At 45.9% G+C, this 17,684-nt stretch overlaps 1 protein-coding gene across 2 annotated transcripts in view; it reads right to left on the reverse strand.

Moving 5' to 3' along the window:
• Positions 1 to 17,684, reverse strand: part of LOC138472198 (ephrin type-A receptor 2-like) — a 197,500-nt gene that overhangs the window by 83,377 nt on the left and 96,439 nt on the right. For both annotated transcript variants that reach the window (XM_069610246.1, XM_069610247.1), the window contains exon 3: positions 8,667 to 9,327. In XM_069610246.1, the coding sequence (XP_069466347.1) occupies positions 8,667 to 9,327 (661 nt within the window). The remainder of the gene's footprint in view (positions 1 to 8,666; positions 9,328 to 17,684) is intronic.

Here is a 17,684-nt window from a genome sequence, read left to right on the forward strand (position 1 = left end):
TGGTGTAATTAAAGCTTCTAGCCTTACACCATTTATACTGTGTTTGAAACCCATAGATTTCTAAGCGTGAACCGGGGATAAAGTCAGTGTTGCTCTGCATCGTCTTGCTTCCAAGGCGAGCGTGTTGTCATGCTTGTGGGCCCACCCTTGTGGCTTTATTGTGTCGGCAATAATTTGAATCCCTAGAATCTAGATAGTTCACTTCTCTTAGGCTAATCGCGACACATGCATCTAGCTATTATTTTCCCAGTTATGTTTAATCTGTAGTGGTGCAAGGAATGAAACTTCCTTCTGCAGCACTGCAGATTCAGGGTTTTCGGCGAGTCGCAGGTTTTTCTAAGTAACCCCCTTTCACCCAGCCTCCGTATCTGGGTAGCAGCCTTCCGACACTGCCAAGTCTTCTCATCTTGCATGATTTGATAACTTAGATCTACCATTCTTCTGCCACTGTGTGCACTGTGCTGCTATAAAGAACGTTGCTTGCCTTTTTCTTTCTGATTTATTTGCCTATCATTAATAAGCGCCTTGTGTCTCTTGAGGGCCGTGTTTGCCCAAACATGCCCATTTGAATTTAACTGAGCGTCCGTTCACTTGCACGTGTTATCCCTGCATACTGCATTATGCTGTGTAAAGCATGTCTGAGCTACGAAGTTCCGAACTTACTTTAAAAGACGCAGCTCTTTTTTATCCAAACATCAACTCCTTTTGAATAAATGTTGCTTCTGCTTATTAGAAGGAATGCACCCCAGTCCGGCACTGAATGTATTGTGGATTCTGTGCTCGCTGTGGGGTGCACTTAAAGGCCCTACACAGAAATCTCTTTCACCTGAAAAACTGAATTTAAACACTACATCCAAAAATGGCCCTGCTTTGCTTTTATTTCACCGGAATGACCAGAAGTTAGACAGTGCTTCAAAAACAGCTTGCTTTGCATTTACTTTACATGAGAGGCAAGCGTTTGAACACTGAAACCCAAAAAACGGCCCTGCTGTGCTTTACTTCACCTGAATGACAAATAAGCATACATTGCATCCAAAAACGGTCTCGTTTTACTTTTAATTCACATGAGAAGCAAGAATTTCAAGACTACAACTAGAAATGGATTTTGCTTTCCATGTCACTTGAACAGCCCCCAAACACTACAAACGAAAAACGGCTTGGCTTTTTCTCCTGTGCAGGTCAAATCAAAGAGCCATGTGGAAGGGGGCCTAGCCCTCATTGTCAATGGACTAGCAGTAAAAGCAAACTCTCTCAAAAAGGAGAAATTAAAGAATCCCGTGACCTCCAAGACCGGATTTCAAACATTAGATACAAAAACGGTTTGCACAAATGTGAAAAAGAAAAATGACTTTAAAAAGCCACAGTGAAAAAAATAGCACTGCTTCAGGGAAATATGCTGTTGGGGGAAGGGGGATTGACTAAAGCAATGTTCATTATGTTTCCACCACCAAGACTTCAGTCATCTTTTAAGAGGCACACAATACGGGGAAAAAACAGTTTGGGCTAAAGCAGGAAACTAACAATTAAAAGCCCCGCTTCCCACTGGAAGTTGCACCTACCAGTGAACCATCCCGCAGTCAAATGTGATGTTACGGAGGGTGTCATAATTCCCTGCTCTGCCAGACTTGAAGGCAGGGGCTTGGGGAGTTCAAAGAAAGCAAGTGTGGCTAAATCTTGACTAGAATGTGTGAGCTCCTTCCTGCACCCACTACAAAAGAACAAACTGACAACTTCAAAGGGGGTCATAAAAATCTTTGGCCACCGGCTGAGCCAGGGAAGACAGTTGTGTGTGGGGGATGAAGCGTCCCTCCCACAGAGGGGGACAGATCCTCCCAATTGACATTAAAGGACTGATTTCATTTTAGACATTTTCGCAGTAATTAAAATGAGAAATAATTTCATTTTATGCTATGTTTTTATGTAATTTCCAGGCGGTTTTTAAGAGATAAAGTGCATTTTCCTAGGATTTTGGGGAATGAAACGGCCAGTTAGAACGGTTTTCTGGCTGATCGAAAAATGGGACCAATATGACAATTGATGGAATGATGGCAAATTAGATTATGAAAATGCTTGATAATTTGCAGAGTTATAACTTTTATACATTTAGTTGAAAGGACAAAAATATGCCACTGCACCATGTTACATTGTACGGAGTTGGCAATTGGCTTATTTAATTCCCTATGACCAATTAAAACCACTTATCTTATGAATATGGCAGGGGCTAGTAGAATTATGAGGTTATGATACATAACAGTTTTTGTCAAAAAGTGGTAATGAAAGCAAAGAATTGTAATAAATGCAAACAGACAGATGGTGTTGTCTTCCCTTGAACCAATCATGCCAGGGAGTGGAGAGAGGAATGGTAAACTGTCCTATACGAGTGACAGGGATAATTACAGGGTACTCCCCCTAGATTGTAAAGTTAGTGATGTAATTTGTGCTATATAAGTGGGACTGTACTAGTTAACAGGGAACACACACCAAAATCCGGGGAGACAGAAGAAGGAGGACTGAGAGAAGGCGGCTGAACCTTACCATCTTTGAGAGTGCAGTGACCAGGCCCCTTGCCCTAGCTGTCCAAAGTGTTTTGAGATCCAGCTGGCCTTCCAGAATCCCAAACCAAGGCATAATTTGTAAGTAGCAAATAACCCCAGCCCTAAATTGCATAAACCCTTAATTTTTGTAGCATTGCATCCAATATTTCTCCCATTGAAACCCCCATTGAAAACCCCATTGAAACCCCCCAAAATTGCCAGTGTAATTCAGTCACCTTCCCAGAGAGAAATGTATTATTAGCCTGTGTATGCTAGCAGATCTCCTTAGAAAAACTTCTCAGTTGTCTGTGTAAATCCTTAGTATTTTTCTTAAGTAAATCAATTAATTGCCCCATTGAAATTCACGGTTCAAGATTGTTGAAGTTCAAAATCAACCATCTTGTCCCTGGTGTTGTATTGAATTGTTATTGTCATTGAAGTATTGCCCCAATAGAATTAGTCTCCTTGTAACTGAAAACAGAATGTCTGTGTATTGTGTGCATTACCAAACAAACTCCCATTTGCATCTGTCCTATTGAACCCCAAACCTTTGTTCCATTGTGAGTAATCCCCTTTCCCTAGACGTCCACCTGTTATTTGCCTCTGTCCTCGTCATTAAAAAACGATTTTCCTATTTTAAGCTAAACCCCGCTCCTGTGCTGCCTGTCATTGTAAACCCAGTTCAAACGAATTTCCATTTGCCACTGTATTTTTCCCTTTTGCATTTGCTTTCTCCCAAAACTGATTTTCCCACTTCATGTCTATATTGCTGATTAGTATTCTCTAAACTTTCCCCATCTCCTAAAGTGTAAGCAATTCAAACTTCCTTTCATTCTGTCATAGTAGTTGTGAGTAATAATCAAAATCCCATTCTGCCATTTTGCACACAAAAAAACAGGTTTTCACTTTCTTTGCTAGCTTCCCATCTTGTAGTGATGGGCTTTACCCCAAATCCGATTTCCTCTCTCTATTCCGACTCCTTGCCACTGCCTTCCATTCAAAGGAATCAAGTTTAGCTGATGTTTGGGGTGTGAGTGTTGCAGGGGGAATGCACACCCGTTGGTGCTATTACTTTATAAAAAATGTTCTTTTTGGTTTGCTGCTAAAGAACTGTGTGAATTGTCATAGGATATCTTAACCTAATTGTTCTGTAGAGATCATTTCATTGTTGTTCCCACAACATTGGTGGCTACTGTATATTTATTATTTTCGTTTGTCATTAAATAATAAATTAATAAAATATTTCATTGATACACACCGGCCCGGTTCCTAGTCCATTGTGACATGTGTGTTTGTGGGGGTTGGGTGCGAGATGGGTTGGTGGCCTACTCAAAAAAGAATCCATTGTTTATTCAAATAAAATGCACTTTATTGTGCACCACTTCCACTGTAGGGGAAGGAGTTCCCTAATTGGTGTGTGCCGTGCAATATACCATGACGTCACAAGTGCTCTGCTTGTTGATGTTACCTTCCGGCTGTGAAAAGCGTTTTTCCAGGGGTATCAAATATGTATGTGCTGAGTTTTATCTCCTTTTTCCCCCCTTCCATAGCCACTCCGCTTTTCCCCACCTGCCACTGTTTTTGCTATACAGTATTCGTGCCCTTTACTATTCGGTTGTCGTGGTAACCCTGGCCGGGTTTTCCCTTTTGAGCGCCTGGCTCCTCCCACCGCAACCTGCTTTTTGAAACTTTAGGAAGTCCCTTTTTGTTGTAGCGGATCTCGTCCACCGGTGCTGCCCTGTGCAACGATGGAAAGGTAGGTCGCCCAGTTCCTGGTTGTTTTCTGCTTTCTTCGTTTTTTAAACAGAATTGGTAAAGCCCCCCTAATGCTCACGGTTGTTTCTGCTTTATTTTCACTGGTGCCTCTCTGTGCTCTGCCGGCAGTTCCTGCCCCAGAATAATGCTGTTTTTTGGAACGTGGCTGCTTCTGCTTTATTTGCTCTGGTGGGGCACGGTAGGCTCATGGTGGTCTCTCTGCAGCTCTTCACTCTGACCACTGCTGTTTTTTGGAGCAGGGCAAAGCACACAAAAACACGCTTCGAAAGGCATCTCCACGAAGCAAGGCAAAGCTTTTATTTTTTTCTAGTGTCGAGGACCAAGTCTTGTGAAATAGGTCAATGTTTCAAAGAAAAGTCGTCTGCGTAGGCAGATGGCTCGTGGCGCTCCGCACCCAGGTTTGTGCTGTTTGCTGTCCAGGCAGCCCCTTATATTCCCTCAGAATGGCCCTAGGCACTGCATGTGTGTGGGGGCGGCTTTCCCCGCCCCCGGCCGGCTGGCGCCGACGGCAGTTAGTGCCTCCTGGTGACCATCGCAGATCACCAGCTGTTACTTCCTGCCCCTTGTAGCTCTCTTGTAGGTGCTGCACACATTAATGTGCTTTCGCACCTTGCTAAGGCCCCATCCTATCCTTCCTTCGGAATCGTACAAAAATGTCACCCTCATTTGTGCGACCCCGCAGTTACTGTGACTTTGGGGGCGCACAAAACAAGGGCGACATTTACTGCGCCCAAGCAGAGCGGGAGTTGCGAGGGTGTCCCTCGCTCTGCTTGGGCGACATAACAGGAGGTGGGGGTGTCCCCTGCTTACTATTTTGGTAAGCGCGGGACACGAAAGAAAAAAAAAGAAAAGCACCCTGCGGCGTCAGCTCTAACCCACGTTAGTAAGTGGAGCTGATTCCGCAGGTATAGCAGGGTGCAGGCGGCACACACAGAAGTGTGCCGCCGTGAATGGTAAGTTGGGGGTGGGAGGTGGGAAGGGAAAATCAGGCCGGGGAAGCGAGCACAGTGATCTATATGATCACTGAGCCGCGCCGTAACTGGCGTCGGCATTTGGCCGTCGCAGTTATGGGCGGCGCAATGATCACATAGATCCCTTCCTTCCTGTCTCTTTGTAGCGGAGGGAGAGGGAAGGGGTATGGGGTAGACCATGTGTCTGCAGCATGTGTTCTGCCCCTACCCCTGCGCCCTCCTTGCCCCCCAGGTTACTTTCAAACTGCGGCGTACCCCCTCAGCAGCGCTGCCAGGAACCATAGTAAAGCGTTAACTACTCTGCACACACTCCATAAAGTATGGAGACACACATGGTCTGCATATGTCTGTTGAATGCACATACACAGTTAAAGCCACATGCTAAGCTACATTTTTCAAGAGTATGCCATACACGTATATATATTTGTTTTAAAGTCACAATTTAAGGACATTTCCAAACACTATACACAGGAACCATACAAAATACAAAGATTTCCTTCTGAACCGGTTTCCATTGCCATCCTTCACTCATCTTTAGCTCAAGTTCCCGGCATGCAGGCTCCCCAAACCCCTTTATTCAATTTGATATACTACAGAATCATCTATAAAGAGAATGCCCACTAACTTGGTTGCCATTTCTCCTCAGATTATCTTCTGCCTTCATCCCTTTGCCCCCAAGTGTCTCCTTTTGAGGGCATAATTGGGTGTAAAAAATGTAATGTTTATAGCAACCAGCCTGGCATAAATCACTCGCCCCTGGCACGAGTCCCAGTTTTCCAAACCTCCAATCCATGTCTTACTCGCCAACAGTACATTATCAATTTCCACTGTCTAATGGAAAGGGCACATTTTGAATACAGAGATGTTTCGGTTCACTGCAACATGTCATATCGTACCATGGCTGTTGCAATAGGCAGTAATGGATCTTTGCACATTCCAGTGGGGAATGCCACAGAATTGCATGCTCCAGTAATGATGGTCATACCACGATATGTTCCACAGTAAGTGTTTCCTGCTCACAATTCTGAGCATGGAGGCTGACACCAAAACCACTCAATTTACTGCAGGTACAAACAGCGCCCCCTAGCCCACACTCCTCCGAATATGCTCATAAAATCCCTAAACAGAGGCCTTGACGCTGTTGAACCTCACTTAACTAACCAGCTTCTGGACCTAAGGGTTCAAAGCTATATTTATCCTAATTATAGCCCAAAACAATGTCAATCAGGTAGAGTCAAATACCAAACTCAACCAGAGAGATTGCATGCCATTTATTGAAGCACCCAAGGGGCCGGTCAGAACTGGCAGGGTATAGGGGGGCAGAGGGGTGTTCATGCAGACTAGAGGTACACGTCTAACAAAAGGTGTGTGGGTGTAGGGGGGTGGCACACAGCAGCATAGTGACAAAGTGTGGCACACCTGCAAATGGTGTGGCACCGGTGAAAGTGGTGGGGGAAAGCATCAAGTGGCTACTGCTAGGTGCAGAGATATGCCTTACCACAAACTGCCCACAAGCCGCACAATGCAGGGGTTCACAGCTTTCACACCACTAATTAGGGATTCATCTGTGGGCCGATAAGGAATAAACTTTGTATTGTGGGGTCCCCCAGGGTTCTTCCCTCTAGTTGATTAGTTCCAACCTTTGTATTTGTCCTTTGCATAGATTCATGCAACCATTTGGCCTCAGCTTTTACCCTTATGTGGAGGACATCCAAATTCTACTCTGCAGCCAAGCTTGTGGCAGTGTGTTGTGGTGAGGAGAACAGACATATGGTGCGGTGGTGAGAGGAGCGTGCAGACTCCACACACAATGACCTCAAATCAGTTGCTCAACCTTTGCCAGACATTGCGGTTTTTTTTAAGCTAGAGCCATGTCAGCTTCCTTTTTGCAGGCCTGGTCTAGCCCTTCAAATGTATTTGCGTGTGTGGGGCAGGGGATAGGGGGGTGCAACTGCCCTCACTCCGAGTGCAGCTGAACCCTGGGCTCACTTTCTGGTCCATGCTGCTCCAATAAGAGTTGCACTGAAAGTGCACACCCTGACAGCATGCTCCCCCTTAACCACTACAAATGGTGAATGTGGCATGAGAGAATAGGTCATCCTTATTTACTGCAATGTATTAAAATGTGCCAGTTAATCGCTTCAAGGTGCTTACATTGAAAAACATACAGGTGCACTAAACACAACAGGAAAAAATAAATGTGCAAAATACATTTGCACCTCGTCCTGCATGGAAACACCACAGCCAGAGTGCATACATTAGGGCCGCCCTGCTAGACGCGCAATACATTATTCTTCATAGTAACGTTGAATATCTATGGTCGCACATTTGCATACTATGTTCAAATAGAATAGCAATATTATACATGGTTGTGTAATGCTGTGCGATCCAGGTGGCCTAAGAGCTCCGGGGCCACACCAACAGCAGTGAATTGCTTTGCAATGTCTACATAATAGAAGACCAGCACCTCAGTTTTCCTGGAGGTTTGTGTGAAGGGGGACAGGTGAGCTGGGAGTAAGATAGGGCCTTGCCAGCACTCCCACTGACCACTCTGCTATCTGCGGCGCCTTCATCCGGCCCCATTCCTCAGCCCTGCGCTCACCGGGGAGTTACCACCGAGGCATGTGTGGGAGGACGGGTGCAGAAGGGGCATGGAAAGGTGGAGGGGGGCACGTGTTTCCAATACAGGGTGGTGGGGGAAGGAGGTCATTTCTCAAAAGACTATAATTTGCTGAAGGCACAATAAAGGCCACTATTGAGAAGTAGGGCCTGCATGTCTCACCCCCGTCACCCCCCACCCCTCAAACACTCCCTATTCTTATGAGATCTCAGTCATAGACGTGCGTGTCTCGAACGGTTCCGGAACGCGCCGCTTCACTGCGTTAGGGCAGTTATATGGGACAAGATGAAGGCATGTGCCATTGCAGAGTATCGTGCCCCACGTATTACGTACCCATCAGGAGGGAAAGGGTTGGGTGCCAAATTTTTAAATATGAGTTTTGATTAGCCTGGATCACTAGACGCTCAACGGGACTTGTTAGGGCCTGGACACTTGATGGCACCTTATACAATGGGATTTGTAGGGCAAATTGTTTTGGCAAGTTTTGACTCACTAAGCTTAATTGACAATTTTGTATCTACCTTTATGAGCACTGCGTGTATTGTTTAATGAATGTTGTGATTTTTATAATAATGACTTACAGGTTGCTAATTTCATGACCTCGCTACACGTCCGTATGGCCCCCTTCAGAGGGTGCCCACCTCACTTTGTTCCACTCAGCCCCCTGCCCAACACTTCTCCCTTTAGTCCCCCGCGCACCCTGTAAGCCCTTCATCTATGTGCACACAGCCTTTCCTCTTCAACACAATAGTTCAGCTTTGTTACCTTGGCAAGCGTCCAGCACCCGCTCATAGCCAGCCTGGCAGTGGCACTGTCCAATAGGCACCAGCCACTCTCCGTCACCGTTGCAGTGCATTATGGGCTCTTCGGAGGCCACAGCATGCTCCACGCAGGCCCCACGCACTTTGGTGAGCGGTTGCGAGCCGGCCCCAGCGATGGTCTCAGGGAATGCCGCCAGGCCCTGCACTAATGCAGGACACTTCTTGTAGTAAATGCGCACTGACAGCAGTGCCAAACAGGCACCAATGTCCTGGAAGGCCAGGTAAAATCCCTTACGGCTAAGAGGCCCAACAGCACGCACCTCCACGTTTAGCTTCACGTTGCGAGTGGCAAAGTCGTCCTTAATGGTGATGTTGTCGGGGGCAATGGTGTCAATCTTGGTGAACTGGCGTTTCTGGAAGTTGGTGCCATAGTCTACGTCGGACTCTGCGTAGTAAAGATTGAACGTTTCCTTGCAGGTTCCCGTGCTTCCCGGAAAGCTCTTGCAGCCACGCACTGTGAAATGCAACTCTACGAAGATGCGGGGCGCCTCGCTGCGGTAGATCCAATCTGTGCGCAGCCAGTTTTCTTGATCCTCTTCCATGACATTGCAGACAGAGTAGATGTAGATTTGGGATCCATTCGAAAAGTTCTGGAGGAGGTCCCACTGCAAGAGGTAGAGAGGGAAATGAAGGTCAGAGAGGCCTACTCACCACCACGCAAAATCCCAACACCCACTGGGGGAAGGAAAGAGACAAGGGAAGACCCCCAAAACCCACAAGTACTTAGGGAGTTAGAGTAACCACTCAGCTTTAAATTGCAGATCACCTGTGCTAGCAGATGCACGGCTATAGGCATATTAAAAAGCTCAAGACCAGAAGTTACAAGTCAGAGAGCAATTAAAAAAAGTTGCCCCATACATGATAATAGAGGCCTCAGAGAGGGTGTTCACCACCACTCCCAAACACTCAACAGAAGGATAACAGTTTACTTACCCCTCCTCAAATGATAAGGGTCAACATCTGATCTACACTAGAGCATCTAGACAAGAGCATCAGCTTCATGTGTAAGAGGGGGATTCCTGTTTTTCTTTTTATAAAAATGCTGGTAATTTCCCCCCCTTTTTCATCACCCACCCCCGTCCTGTAAAATGTCAACAATGCCAATCCAAATGATTGGAAAAATACAATTTTCTCACTTTCAGTATTCAAACCTTCCTCTTGGGCGCCTCCAATTATTGGTTGTATACTAATTGACCTTTTCACAATTGACCTCGGGTGAATTTACCTAATTTAGAAGGTCAATTAGGGCATATATGCGGGGGGGAAACCCCCTGCAACTCCCACACCCAATCCAAAAACCCCTTTACCCCCCAACTAATCCCCTTATATTATTTATAATCCAAAACCAACCCAATACATATATAAGATGACTAAAATAATATAAAGGTCAATTGTGCAGGAGGTCAATTAGGACCACTATAATTAGCTCACTTGTGCAAAATGTCAATTGTAAAAGGTCAATTTGGGTAATACCCCAATTATTTGCATGTATGTAGGACTCCCAAAGAAGCCGCACACCAGGGCAGCAAGAAAGCCAACACCCCATACCAGGGTAAAGCTAGAAAGCCAACACCCCATACCAGGGTAATGCATGAAAGCAGCACCCCTTACAAGGGTAAAGCTAGAAAGCCAACACCCCATACCAGGGTAAAGCTAGAAAGCCAACACCCGATACCAGGGTAAAGCTAGAAAGCCAACACCCGATACCAGGGTAAAGCTAGAAAGCCAACACCCCATACCAGGGTAATGCATGAAAGCAACACCCCTTACAAGGGTAAAGCTAGAAAGCCAACACCCCATACCAGGGTAAAGCTAGAAAGCCAACACCCCATACCAGGGTAATGCATGAAAGCAACACCCCTTACAAGGGTAAAGCTAGAAAGCCAACACCCCCTACCAGGGTAAAGCTAGAAAGCCAACACCCCCTACCAGGGTAATGCATGAAAGCAACACCCCATACCAGGGTAAAGCTAGAAAGCCAACACCCCATACCAGGGTAATGCATGAAAGCAACACCCCATACCAGGGTAAAGCTAGAAAGCCAACACCCCATACAAGGGTAAAAAAAAAGGCCCCAGTCAAGGGGGTACGTGGGCTGCCAATCCAAGCGAGTTTATCGGCTGCCAGGGATTACTTTGCCCGAAGCATGGAAAGGCACATCGTCAAGTACCTGGAAGAACATTTGGAGGTTTGCACCACAAGGAAGAAAAAGCAGGGACACTTGCAAGGTGAAGAAATGACACAGGGCTTATAACGCAAACCTTACAAGCACACCTAGACAAGCAGTCTCCAACGCTAAGAAGAAGCGTCTCTGGCATAATGCAGGCCTTAAGAAGAACACTTGCAGATGCCTGGGGAGATTGGCAGCACAAGACACCAACCCAACATACCCTGGCTCAGGAATGAAGGTCAGTCCTGTCATGGCATGTATGCAAAACCGGACCCAACCTCATAAACCGGGAAGTGTTTTAGTGCAGGTAAGGGGTGCAAAGTGTAACAGACGACATTAATGACAGTGCCATAATGATGAGACCTGACAAAAAATAGGGTGGAAAAAACTTTGGCCACAAGCTTTATTGTATCATGAGCTATGTGTAAAGAAAAACCAACCAACAAACCATAATGAAAAACAACACACATTTTTGGGGAACAAGGGATCAGGTGAGTGGGGACCCTACTCCCACGCAGGGCCACCTCGAGGCTGATCCCTGTCGCCCACCATACTAAAGCTTGTGACATTCTGTGGACCCAGCGTGTGAGCTGTGTCCGGGTTATCTTCGATTACTTTTTTACTCCTTTCGAGCGTCATTCTCCAATTCAATATTTAGTTACAAATCGACTCCATTGCTTCGCCCCGCCTTTCATTTTCCTTTAAAGTTTGTTTCTGTTTTCCTTCCTGGTGAGGCGTTTGCCTTTTTCGTTTCTTTCATGTGTTTTTCATCATTTTGGTGACGGCATAATTTGCCTTCCTTTTGAATATAATCCCTTTTTGGGATCCGCCCCTTGAGAGGCGTTATTCTTTTTTCCATGTTCCTGACGAGGCTTTTGCCTTTTTCCCATTTTTAAGCATTTTTCACCATTTTGAGGCATTATTAGCCTTCCTTTTGATATATCATAGGATTGGCCCTATGAGAGGCATTGTTATTTGTCTTTTTGTTTTTTCATTTTTTTTCATGCTCCTTGATCTGTTTCCTTCACTTTTCTCAAGACTTTATTCTTTATTTTCCTCTTGAACGGCGTTAGTAGCTAATAGATAGTTAGCAACTAGCTTTCTCTTTCTGTCCAGTTCACCATGTCTTAATATTTTTCTGCATTGTGAGGCGTTTGCCTTTTTGGTTAAATTATGCCTTTTCCTCCTTATTTATGGATTACTGGACTTCCTCTTTCACCATACTCACCTTATGTTCAGCACCCCGCCCAGGTGATTTGGTGATTTAGTTCCCTCCTGCGAGGCGTATTTTAACTTCTTACTTTCAGTTATTTCTGTGAATTTTATATTTTGAATTGGTCCTGCTCTATTTCTCTACTTTTTTCTGGTCGGAGTTTTATGGCTGGGGTTGTTTTAAGCAGGTGCTACCTAGGCCCGATCTAATTAGATGGAGGGAGGGAGGAGGTTTTGAATTATTTTCACCTCTCGTTGAGAGGACCGCAGTGGTGAGCACTGCTTCTGCATTGCTGAGGAGGGGGGAAAGATGGATGGGGGCTACCTTGCCATCCTCAGATATAGGCCAAAAGTGGCCTGAGGGCAGGTAGCCACCTTTGAAGTATCAAAGGCCCTTTGTCCCCACGTCTGTCCGGATGGGAGTGGGACCTTTGATGTGGGTCCCAGGTGCTGGTGGCTCACCCTACTTACCTGGGTGCTAATGGGCAGGCACCTGGTAGGTCAGCTTCCCCTGCAATTCCCACCTCCCATCTTATGCCCCTGGGCTTTCCACTTCCGGGGGGGCCCATGTAAACATGCCGGCAAGTGTTTTAGTGTGGGGAATGGGTGCAAAGTGTAACAGATGACATTAATGACAGTACCATAATGTTGAAGCGCAAAAAATAGGGTTGAACAAACTTTGACCACAAGCTTTATTGTATCATGAGCTATGTGTAAAGAAAAACCAACCAACAAAACAAAATGAAAAACAACACACATTTTTGGGGAACAAGGGATGAGCTGAGCAGGGACCATACTCCCACGTAGGGCCAACTCGAGGCTGATCCCTGCAGCCACCCTCAGGGGGTGCACGGCCTCTCAGGTCCCCCAAAATTGGAACTATGTACAGCCCCTCTCTACCAATGTCCAAAAGATGTCCATTGTAAACATGTCCATACCTTCTATGGAGAGGTGGACCCCGTCACTGATAAATTGGGCTTTATTATACAATGTGATCCTGTGTTTTATGAACTTGAGTCTTGAGACTGTGCAATGATCCTGAGTGAGGAGCACATTTCTGTCAGTAGTGGTTTTCTTCTTAACTGGACCAAGTCATTGCCCCCAAGGTGGATTATCAGGAAGTCAGGGGGTGGAGCGCTGACTCCCAGTAGACTGTTGAGTTTGTCATGCAGGTAACCACAGCGCATGCCAGGCTTGCCCCACCAGTAAGTGACTTTGTTCTGAAAATGCAGGCCTTCCTTGGTTTCCTCGAGCCATCTGCTGGGCCTTTTTTATGAAAGAATGGCCCACAATCCATGCAGTTTTAAATGGAGGTCCCCCTGTGTGGAGAGGGTGAGAAAATGGGGATGGTGGGGGGAGGGGACTGTTGTATTAGGTCTTTCCTAATATATATTTTGTATACCCCAGATTTCCACCCTAATCCCTTTTATTGCTGTACGCTTCATATCCAAGCAGATGTTGCTGCGCCGATCCTGAAAGAGTGGGACCCAAATTCTGCTGGGTCCCATCCCTCTGCCCTTATGGCTTTTTTAAGCACAGACCTTAACTGGAATCTGCTAAAGGCAGAGCCATTTTTATGTGTCAGGAGTTGGCCACCCATCCCTGGGCGTTTGCCAAGGAAGGCTCTGGTGTTGCAAATGGGGCAATACTCTGCCTCCTCTATGCAATAAAGGTTGATAATTCTTCCTTTACCCATGTGGTCAGTCTTAGATCTGCTAAGTTTTATTGTCATTGTTTCTTTTCCCAGGTTTATGTCAGATACAGCCAAGCCTTCCTCTGAACTGGTATTTTTTAATGCAATTTCGTTAATTTTAAAAGCCCCAAAGTAGGTTAGTGTAAAGGCTGCCCATAATAGGGTTGCTTCATAGATGTTGTTACATACCTTCTGTAAGCTGTGTATTAGGATTTTTTATTTAGCGAAGTTAAGAGGGCGCCTAGTGTCTCTTTTTACCCCCTATAGTTTGGACCAAACTTTCAAAGCATACCTTGTCAATGCGCTATGCATGGGGTCAGCACCCCCCCCCCTGCCAGTTTGGTGCAATATACCACTGCTGCCAAATAGGAGGATACCCATGCCTTCTTGTTATTCTGTCTGAAGGCCCATTCCATGAAATCATTGACGTGTCTTTCTTGGATTTCGTTGATGCTGTTGATTTTAGTTATCTTGGCAAATTCCTTGACGCATTTACTGTAGAGCTTTGCTGTTTTCTGGGCCAGAGCATTCTTTGCCAGGTCCCCCCAAGATCCCTCTGGGCTCACCTGTTAGTGTATGATGCTGTGAATTGTTTCCTGCCGTGCCCTTTACTTGGGAGCAGTCGTGAGCAGTGTATTTTCCCGGGGGTCCTTTCTTTTTGGGATGCTGTGGCCGGAATTGTTTTATCCCAAGATTGCCCAAACTTCTTCCGTTACAGCCATCATCCTTTCCTCTGCCTGAGGATTTATTGCCCTGAAAGTATGGAACTTAAAACGGGACAGTGCGTCAGCGGCCTTGTTTTCCTTACCGGCAATATGCCATGCATTAATAACAATGTTGCATTTTAGGCTAAGTTTTGTTATTTCTCTCAATGCCTTTAGTACCAAAGTGCAAGATGTGGAACCTTTGTTTAGCACATGCACCACTGCCAAGTTGTCAGACCACGGGACCAGCTCTGGGTTGTTCAGCTTATCCCCCCATATGTAAAGTGCCATCCATATGGGAAATATTTCCAGCAAAGTAATATTTTTGGTCCAACCTAAATCTCTCCAGCTGGGGGGCCAGTGGTCTGTGCACCATTTATTGCCAAAACATACCAAAACCTTTGCCCCCTGCAGCATCAGCGAACAAGGCCCTCTTGGCAGTGTCATTTACAGTATTGCGCCATATAACTTTCCCATTGAAGTTGTTAAGCAATGTTGTATTTCTTTGCCCAGCCGTATGTGGTGATGCTGGTTAGTTGCCCCTCTCATTCTCCTTTCTAGGCTCCTATGAAACACCCGGCCCTGTGGCATAAGTCTGGTTGCGAAATTGAACTTCCCCGCTAATTACTGTATTTCTTTAAGGGTTGCTTTGTTTTTGCCTGCAATTATTTTGATTGCCCCTAATAAGTCATCTATTTTTTCCTTGGGTATATAGCATTCCCCCTTGATGGAGTCAATTTCAAGCCCTAAAAATGACAGGATCTGTGTTGGGCCTACTGTTTTTTCTCCCGCGAGCGGGACCCCTAAAAAGACCATAATTTCACTACATTTGTTAAAAGCAGAGCTGCACTGGGTGGATCCTTCTGGTCCTGTAAAGAAAAAATCATCCAAGTAGTGAACTACTCTAACCCCTGTCATTGCCTTTTGTGGGATCCATTTGCAAAAAGGAACTTAACAGTTCAAAGTGTGCACATGCAATTGAGCAACCCATGGGAGGCATTTGTCAATATAAAATGTTTTGTCAAAGTGAAAACAGAGCCACTGGTAAGCACTCTCATGGACCGACAACAGCCTGAAAGCTGACTGAATGTCTGCTTTGGCTATGAGAGCCTTCTGCCCTGATAACCTAACTAAATCAACTGCATCCTGAAAGCTGCTGTAAGAAACTGCTGCGTCTGTGGCGGGGATGCCATCATTGAAGGAACTCCCTGGAGGGTAAGACAGGTGGTGGATCATTCTAAACTCCCCGTACTCCTTCTTGGGCACTAGCCCCAGTGGTGAGCATAAACATTCTGTGAAGGAGGACTATCACATGGCCCCTCTATCCTGCCCAACCCCAACTCTTTCTCAATGTTTTTCTTCTAAATATTAAAAGGTAGGGAAGAGGCTGATTTCAAGTTATTGGGGATGTGCTGGGATCCATGTCCATGAAATGGGATTCTCAATCCTTCTTTGAAGCCTTGCCCTAAAAAGGGTTTTGCTGCTACATCAGGGTAGTCTTGTAACATTATCATCAGCTTAGCTACTGTAGCTTAGCTACTGGTGACGCTCCCATCTTAAAGCTAGTGAGTGTTTTTCCCCTCTGTGATTTTGGGTCCTGGCCTGGCGGCGGGGGACTTGGTGCATTTGCCACTGCCGTGTTCTCCACCACGTGTGCTACATTGGTGTCTGAACCTACATTTTTCTCTCCAACTGCAAGAACCTTTCTCATAATTCCAACAGTAGGGTGTTGTTCCCCCGTGCCCCACCAGAGTAGCACAGGCTTGTGTACCCAGGGGTCTATTGCCCAGCTCTCTGACCCCATGTGGCAGGCTTCTGGAAGGGGTGTTTTGTCTTATGTTGGGGCGAACCTCCACTCTGGTATCTGCACGAGCTGCGCTGCCTGTACCCCCCGCCCCTTCTGTGACCCTGTGACTCATAGCCTTTATTGTTCTGTGTATTGTCAGAGGAGTTCTCTTTTAGGACATAAAACATGTAAAGCTTTGGATCCTCTTCCTCCCACCCAAGGTCAGGGAATCTTTGCAACTCTTTTCTGAATCCCCCATCATAATTCAGCCAGGATCCCTCCACCCCCAAAATGTATTGCGGATTTCCAAGATCCTGGATTGGTATGCAATCAACAGCTGTACCTTCCTCTGGGAATTATTTTAAAATTATTGTAGCTAATATTTGAAATGCTGCTTCCAAATTCTTTACAGTTTTTTCTATTCTTAGTCTCATTGCTCTCTCTTTCTCTTCCTCTTTTCTGTCTTTTCTTACCAATGTCAAAGCCCAATTCTTCATATTCCAACAGGGAGAAGAACTCTATAAACCATTTTTCCCATATGTTCTTCTTAATTTTGCACTCAATTGCCATGCAATAGTCTTCTTCACATTTCTATTCACATTTTTCCCCCGCTGTGCGCTTGCCAAATTTAGTCGTTTTGAGCCCCGCGATCTCCTTGCTGCTACTGGGCCCAACCCATGCCCTGATATGGCCTTGGTCATCCTCGCTCTCAGTTTCAGACCCAGTGTCTGAACTTTACCCTTCACTGCTGGAGCGGCTAGAGTCTTCCCTGTGCCTTTTCTTCTTTTTCCCAGCGCCCCCTTCCTTATGCCATTTAAAAAACTGCTCTAACATTGGCCCCAAGTCATTCTGCACAGTACCCGTTTTGTCTTTTCTTTTTCTGCCTGGGTGGACATCTGCTGTGGCTGGCATGCTGTAGACATCTTGGCATCTTTTTCTCTTCACCTGCGCTTCTAGTTTGCCTGGACATCTTCTTCACCGGCCTCTACATCTGTTGCCTCATCTGCATCCGATTCCCTGTTGGCTGCTGCTATTTCTGCCATCTTCTTTTTGACCACGTCCATGCCTTGCGCTGGTTTCACCTCCTTAGCCCATCCCAATAGCGATTTTTCTTTTAAAGTAAGCATGTCCGCCATCCTTGTTCCAGCACTGGCTGTTGCTTGTTTGCAGTGTTCGTGGGTTTTTACTCAGAAGGCCTGGGCCCTGCAGTGCTTTCTCTGGGAAATTGCTGTGTCCTTATGTGGGAATAATGACCCACCGACCTGCACCCTTGCTTTGGGTGTGAGGTGTTTGTTGGTGGCCCTTGTTTTAATTTTTCTGCCGTTGCATTTTTCCAACCCGCCTCGATTGAGGTACTGGTCTGGGCCCTGCCCTGTTTAAAGCTGTTATTCAGAGGG

Source organism: Ambystoma mexicanum, chromosome 8, assembly GCF_040938575.1.
Source record: "Ambystoma mexicanum isolate Mex_15411 chromosome 8, UKY_AmexF1_1, whole genome shotgun sequence".
NCBI classification, from domain to species: Eukaryota; Metazoa; Chordata; class Amphibia; order Caudata; family Ambystomatidae; genus Ambystoma; species Ambystoma mexicanum.